This window comes from Hakea prostrata, unplaced genomic scaffold, assembly GCF_041222555.1.
Source record: "Hakea prostrata isolate BN-2017 unplaced genomic scaffold, UWA_Hpros_2 contig_19, whole genome shotgun sequence".
Classification (NCBI taxonomy): domain Eukaryota; kingdom Viridiplantae; phylum Streptophyta; class Magnoliopsida; order Proteales; family Proteaceae; genus Hakea; species Hakea prostrata.
In genome coordinates, this window is record NW_028291138.1 from 288,212 (window position 1) to 295,931 (window position 7,720).

At 40.1% G+C, this 7,720-nt stretch overlaps 1 protein-coding gene across 1 annotated transcript; it reads left to right on the forward strand.

Moving 5' to 3' along the window:
- Window positions 1–2,478: 2,478 nt before the first annotated feature.
- On the forward strand, window positions 2,479–5,288 carry LOC148999264 (UDP-glycosyltransferase 88F5-like). Its single transcript, XM_089141333.1, has 2 exons — window positions 2,479–2,562; window positions 4,614–5,288. The coding sequence occupies exons 1-2, from the start codon at window positions 2,479–2,481 to the stop codon at window positions 5,286–5,288; spliced, it is 759 nt and encodes a 252-aa protein (XP_088997459.1).
- The last annotated feature ends 2,432 nt before the right edge of the window (window positions 5,289–7,720 follow it).

Below are 7,720 nucleotides of genomic sequence, written 5' to 3' on the forward strand. Positions count from 1 at the left end.
CGACTATTCAGAAAGATGCCGTGGACTATGTCAGAAAATGCAAGCAAGTCGAAAGACCATTTGATTCTCAATAAAGTCTACGTCTCCATTTTTGACATCCTTTTTCTTGAAAAGAAAGTTATAGCGAAGAAGACACAAGCATTTCTTACGAAGAGCCCAAGAGAGTTCTTAACAAGTTTAGGAACCTAGGAGCGCTCTTCAAATCAACGAAGAACCCAAGAGAGTTCTTGACAAATTCAAGAACCCAAGAGCGTTCTTAAGAAGAGCCCAGGAGAGTTCTTAACAAGCTTAAGAACCCAGGAGCGCTCTTCAAATCAACGAAGAACCCAAGAGAGTTCAAAGGCGTTACACTCGGGACCTCGCTCGGGTAGCCACTTGGGAGTTTTCCCCACCTCTTATGAAAGTCCAAGTGAGACTCTCATGAGATGGAATTATTCAATGGCGTTACACTCGGGACCTCGCTCGGGTAGCCACTCGGGAGTTTTCCCCACCTCTTATGAAAGTCCAAGTGAGACTCTCATGAGATGGAATTATTCAATGGCGTTACACTCGGGACCTCGCTCGGGTAGCCACTCGGGAGTTTTCCCCACCTCTTATGAAAGTCCAAGTGAGACTCTCATGAGATGGAATTATTCAATGGCGTTACACTCGGGACCTCGCTCGGGTAGCCACTCGGGAGTTTTCCCCACCTCTTATGAAAGTCCAAGTGAGACTCTCATGAGATGGAATTATTCAATGGCATTACACTCGGGACCTCGCTCGGGTAGCCACTCGGGAGTTTTCCCCACCTTTCATGAAAGTCCAAGTGAGACTCTCATGAGATGGAATTATTCAATGGCGTTATACTCGGAACCTCGCTCGGGTAGCCACTCGGGAGAATTTCTCCACTTCTCATGAAAGTCTAAGAAAGGCTCTCATAAGATGCAATTTCTCAAAGGAGTCACACTCAGGACCTCACTCGGGTAGTCACCCTTAATAAAGGCAATGGCATCTCTCGGAGAACCAGGCTGGGGGCTTCTCGACTCGACGAGACTTTAGAGAAATGATGGCTATCATTCAAAACAACGCATTGGAATTTCTTCAAAAGAAAAAACCTTCAAAGAGGTATGAGAAAAGCATTTCATACGTTCGAGAAGTCAATCGCACGGAATGGGGGGCTCTGTTGTGGGGAGCTAAAGTCCTGAGTCCCCTTCTCGGGAGAACAAGGCACCCCCGTGGGTGGGTGCATCTCATCCTTGAAGAAGGTCCCGAGGGCCTCATTCGGGAGAGATACCTCCCTCTTGGGCAGGCTCGTTTCTTCGTTGGAGAAGGTCCCGAGGGCCTCATTCGGGAGAGATACCTCCCTCTTGGGCAGGCTCATTTCTTCCTTGGAGAAGGGTCCCAAGTGCCACACTTGGGAAAAATATATATCTATATCCAACTCTAGCATTTCTCAGAAGACTCTCTTGACCAAGTCAAGAAGAGTTAGTTACGCATAAACACTCAGCATATCTATTCCGAGAATTGGGGAGGTGAGTCAGCATAACGGCACTATCAGGTGCGACAACGAAGGAGCCGTTATTCCACTACTCCACTCACTCCTCAACTATCGATCCGGAACTTAAGGAATCGCCGCCTTCAGGTAACCTCTATATAAACCCACCTCCTACATGGAGAAAGGAACGAGAACTTTCATCTCAGTACTTACTCATTACGTTCTTGAGAACTCTCTCAAGAACCATTATTGTTGCCTAGGCTGATTTGAGCGTCGGAGGCGGTTCCCCAGCCAAAACTAGGCCGGACCGTTCTTGCTTTCTTTGTGTGTGCAGGCATCTCAGCTATTCCAACTTGGTTGGAGAGCTCTTAAGGTGGTCATCTCAATATCCGGCTCTCAAAGAAGTTCTAGACGCAACATGTATATTAATGAATCTTCGGTTAATCACTGAGATCAAAGTTTCAAGAACTATCCCAAAAAACCAAGAAAGATCACGAAAATGTCATCAAAGCTGAAGAAGGTGCTTGGCAGTTGATCATATTGTAGGCAGTATTGGAGAACAATAACGTGGTACCTCCGTTAAATAACAGAGGACCTTTGCATGTTCCATGTTCTAATTACTTCTGATTGATTCAAGCATGAAGGAAAAATCTGGACTCTTTTATATAAATCAAATGCTTATGTTACTAAATGGCCCACTTTTGCAATGTTAGGAATTTAATGTAGGGTTTCTTGAGTGATTTTAGTTCCATGATGGTGTTTTTGAGATTGAGTGTACTTTCCTTCAAGCGGTTAGAGTTTCGGAGTTCTTGAGATCTGTCGTTTTGGTTCTTGAGTTTCTTCTCTGCTTCTGGCGAAATCGGTTGTGATGGCTTCTAATATTTATTTGTCTTCCTCCATTCCACCGCTGGTTACTTTGAATATGGTTTTGTCCCTTCTGCTGAAACTTACTGGTTCAAACTATTTGGTATGGAGGATTCAGTTTTCTTCTCTTTTGAAAGGCCATGGTCTCTTCTGCTAACACGCAATCGCCGGAGAACCCTAGAGAACCTCCTTTCCAAGGGGCGAAGGTTACTCGATTTTCTCCCGTAAGTTAAAAAAAAAAAAAATGGTGATAACCGGTGAAGAAAATTAACTGTAAGTCTGTAAGTAGTGGGGAAAAATCTAAAATCTTTAAAAATGAATGGTTCATATTTAATTCAATAGATTTAACGATAAGATCTCAATGAGTGTTTAGTAAAGTCATTCTATACGTCTGTTCAACTACAATTTAGCCATAAAGTGATAAAATATCTTTTGAAGTTGGACGTGGGGAAGAAAGTAGAGAGGAAAGAGAAAAAAAAATATATACATATATCTTAGGGTAATTTTCATCTGGACCCCCTGAGGTTTGGTCCATGTCATTTTTAGTCCAAAAAAATGGACACTTTGCATCTACCTCCCCTGAGGTATTCAATAAGATCAATTAAGGACAATTTGTGATTTTTATGACCAAAATACCCTCACATCTATTTTACCGTGAGATTTGCATATTTTTTTCACAATTAAATCCAACGGTGAAAATCAAAAGAGTGGTACTGGCATCTTCCCATTACCTCCAGTTGGCCGTTAGATTTTAGACACGTGGATCATTCCAATCGAATGAACATAAATCCATCTGAAAAAATAAACATTTCTGAGTCCACAATTCTCTCTCATCTCCGTCATCGTCTCCATTTCGGTCCAGCGTCCATCTTTGGGTTTTTTCCTCTTCAACTCCGGCAGTCGTCTCCAAGATTTTAAGTTGTTCATGTTCTTCCGTTGGGTTTCAGCCCTGCAAACAAAGATAACTTCTACGTTTCCAAAATTTTTGTTTGGTTTTTATTGGTAGAGATCTTCCAAAACTTATATGTTCCAGATTTTAGTTATTCATTGTTCCTCTGTTTTGTTTCAGCGCATCCTGAAGATCATCACTTCCAGATTTCTCTAAATTTGTTTTGTTTGGGTTACTCGTGTTATCTCGCAGAATTTATAGATTGTTTTGACATCATGATAGATTATTTAAAAATTTCTGCAGTTGTTGGGTGTTCCTCTTCAGTGGCGGACCCAGGATGCAATAGTGGGGGGGGCCGAAGAATGAAAGCCAGAACCTTCCATTGGTGTCCTACCGCTAAATTATTTATTAAATTAAAAATAGACCCACAATATTTGTGGGGCTCACACATATTGAAAAAATGATAAATTATTGATAATGATATTTCGACAAAATATAGGTAAAATTAAAGCAACAATATAAAAAATATATACACATGACTTCAACCCTAAAAAGTTAAAAGCAAACCAAAATTTTCTTTGGTAGGAGATGTAAATCAAAATTTTTTTTTAGGTAAGAAATGCAAATCAATCAATGGTAATTAGTACCTACTAACATAGACATTTATTCACAAACAAAATCAAATAACAAAATTGCGAAGAAATAAAGAAACATAGAATATAAAATCAAATTAATAAGAATAACAAAAGAAAAGGAAAAAGAAACAATAAATAAATTGAAAAAGAGAAGAGACGAATGTGGAGTAGATTTTCCAAATTTCTAAGCCACGCATAGAAAGGGAAGAGAATAAATAGGAAAAAAGAGGAAAGAGGAGAGGAGATAAGAGAATAAAAGGGAGAAGAGTTAGTTTTTATTTGGAAATAACATTTGATTTTTGAATACCTAATAAGATTTTTTTCAAAAATTCCAACCCACGTAAAGAACAGAAGAGAATAAATAGGAAGAAAAGATGGAGAGAAGAGGGGAGAATAATTAGGATTGATGAATTAGTTTTTTTATTAGGAATGACATATGAGAATAAATAGGGATTGATGAATTAGTTTTTTATTAAGAAGACATTCATACCCACATTTACCTTTAAAATTTGTGCACAATATTGGGGGGGCAAAGTGACATCACGGGAAGAGAAAAATCGGAAAAATTAAAGGAATTGGGAATATGCATAAAATTTTAAAAAATCCGGGGGGGGCCATGGCCCCCTCCGGCCCCTTCATAGGTCCGCCCCTGTTCCTCTTAATAATTTCCTATTTGTTGAGTTGATTCTCTCACAACCCAGAAAACAAAAATGAAGGAAATCTTAGTTCTCTATCCAGCTGCTGGCCTTAGCACCTTGTTTCCCTGGTTGAACTGGGGAAGCTAATCACGCACCACCATGGCCAACGCTTCTCCGTCACAGTCTTCCTCCCCTCAACCGAATCCTTCAATTTCGCCGCTGTTGATTCCTACATCGACTCTGTTTCTCAAACAGACCCTTCAATCATATTCCACAGCTTCCCTGCTCTTCCCCAACTTGAATCTTCCGTCTCCGCGACTATGTTCCAAATCATTCATCGCAACAATCCAAGCCTCCTCGATAGCCTTCAAACCATCTCCAAGACTTCCTCCATTGCAGCAGTTGTGGTCGATTTCTTCTGCAACGTTGCCACTCCAATTATCGCTAACCTTAACATCCCTCTTTACAACTACATGCCAAGCGGTGCCTCTGGTCTCTCTGTGTTCCTTTACCTTCCAAAAATCCATAACCAGACAGAAAAGAGCCTCAAGGAACTTGGTAACACTGTTCTCAACATCCCGGGTTTGCCTCCAATTTGTGCTACTCAGATGCTGCAGGTCTTTCATGAACGGGACAATGAGTTTTACCCAGATATGTTGGAGGTAGCAATCAATCTCACCAATTCAAGAGGAATTATATCGAACACCTTCCAAGCACTAGAGCCAAGAGTAATCGAGGCGGTCAGAGAAAAATCACCGGGGTTTTTCTGTATTGTATTGGACCATTAATTGCTGAACCCAGTCCGGTATAATTTATTACTGGTTTTCCCCCTAACCTCTTGTATTTTTTATATCAGATTCTTGAGAGGCGAAGAGGGAAAAAGCTAGGGATGACGCTGCTCAAGAAGAGGGAAAAAGCCAAAGATGACTGCTGGACCGAAATGGAGACGATGAAGGAGATGAGAGAGAATTGGGGACTCAGAAATGTTTATTTTTTCAAATGGATTTATGTTCATTCGATTGAAATTATCCACGTGTCTAAAATCTAACGGCCAACTGGAGGTAATGGGAAGGTGTCAGTACCCACTCTTTTGATTTTCACCATTGGATTTAATTGTGAAAAAAATATGCAAATCTCACAGTAAAATAGATGTGAGGGTATTTTGGTCATAAAAAGCACAAATTATCCTTAATTGATATTATTAAATACCTCAGGGGAGGTAGATGCAAAGTGTTCATTTTTTTGGACTAAAAATGACATGGACCAAACCTCAGGGGGTCCAGATGAAAATTACCCTATATTTTATTAACAAAAAAAATAGATTTTTAAAAGGAAATAATAAAATAAAAAAAATAGAAAGTGGTGAGAGAGAGAGAGAAATAATTAAGGAAATAAATAAAATCTAATAAAATAAAATCTTTTAGAAAATCTATAAAATAAAAAATAAAAAATCATAATCTTTGACTACTTGTGGGCCCTATATATTTTTCAATTACAATAAAGTAAAATAAAATAAAAATCCTATCTAATATCAACCATAGATTAAAAGTGACTTATTTATTTTTAAGATATTTTGGAGTTGACTCATAATCACATATTTAACCCATCATACTCCAAATCATGTCATTTCACACTTAAGAATTTAAATAGATCTCTTGACGTGAAAAATTGCATGTTTCATACTCAAAATGGCCAAAACTCTAAATATTTGCTCAAATCTTGAAAAATCTACAAAAACAACATAAATCTCAAGATAACTCTACTCTAAGTGTGTAAAATACATGTTTTATGCCCTAAGATTTCACACATAAATGTTCATCAATCACTAAACTTGTTCCAAAAAAAAAAAAGACCATCACTAAATTAGACAAAAAAAATGCGTACATTGGTTTGTCTCATGCACCCTATGCACCACTCTATACTGCACAGAAAACTCCCTTTAGATCTAGAATGTCTTCAACAGTTTCTATGGCATACCACAACACTTGGGCAACACCATTGATAACCTGAACTGCATTCAAGGAATCAAACTAAGCCTCAAATCTACTAGACCAAATCATTTTTGTTTCAAGAAGGCTGTACTTAATTCCTCTTAGTTCACAATTTAGAATACTTGAATTACTCATACCACCTTTGATCACCAACACCACATAACCTCTATGGTCCCTGCCCAAGGAATCATATCCAAGGTTTGAATTATTGCTCTGTGTCACCGTGTCGGTGGCTGGTGACACGGTGACATCACTACACGGCGACATATCACGATATGTCAAGTGACATTTGGAGGGGGTGTTGATGAAAAATCGACACCTAGTTTCCAGTGGTATTTGGGTCATTTTAGTTTGAATTTTGTTGTGTAGCCTAACTTGAGGCCAATTATCACACTGGGAGCATTATTTTGACTTAGAACATCACCTAAACCTAATGTTTCTAATTGACACATGCTATGCTGTATGCGGGCAAAACTGAAAGTCTGAAAAAGTCACAGATTTGTACGAAATCCAGCTTGATCAACACAAACAATGTAATAGTCGGCGATAATAGAGCAAGATGTACTCATAAACGTCGAAGATTGGAGCTGATACGGGAAGCTTATACCTAAGCGGGTGTAACCCGGCCCAACCAGGTACAACCCGATTGACCGGGTGTAACCCGGCCTAACCGAGACGAGTCATCTCATTGGTAACTCTTCCTATATCGACGGGATACGCCCGAGTGGGGCTCTACAGATAATCGGGACATGGCCGATTATGTTGACCAAAGCGCACATCACGCTCAAACAAATAAGGCATGCTTCCCCTGTTGAGAAAGTCAACTCCGTCAGCATCCGTGCTGGAACCAATAACAGAAAGGCATAATCCCAAGAGATACGATGGCTCCTGTCGGGAGGACTTACCAAAAAAACATAAGGTAAGTAACACGGTATAAGGTAGGGGACGCACCCCCTTGGTAAGCAACCAATACACTCTGAGTATAATCTTGTGTAGCTTTTGCACGAGACCTCACTCTATTCGTCATCTGACTTTGCCATCAGAGGCGGCTGCCCGGCACACAAGCCGGCCCACATCTAACCTTTCTTGCAGGGCTCATCGTCCCGGATACGAGAGGAGGCTCAGTCAGATCCAGAAGTATAATTGATCCGCATCAATTTGGCGCTGTCTGTGGGAACGACAAAATCTTCAAGTCATGGTGCGACGAGTTAATGGACGTTCCCGACAAG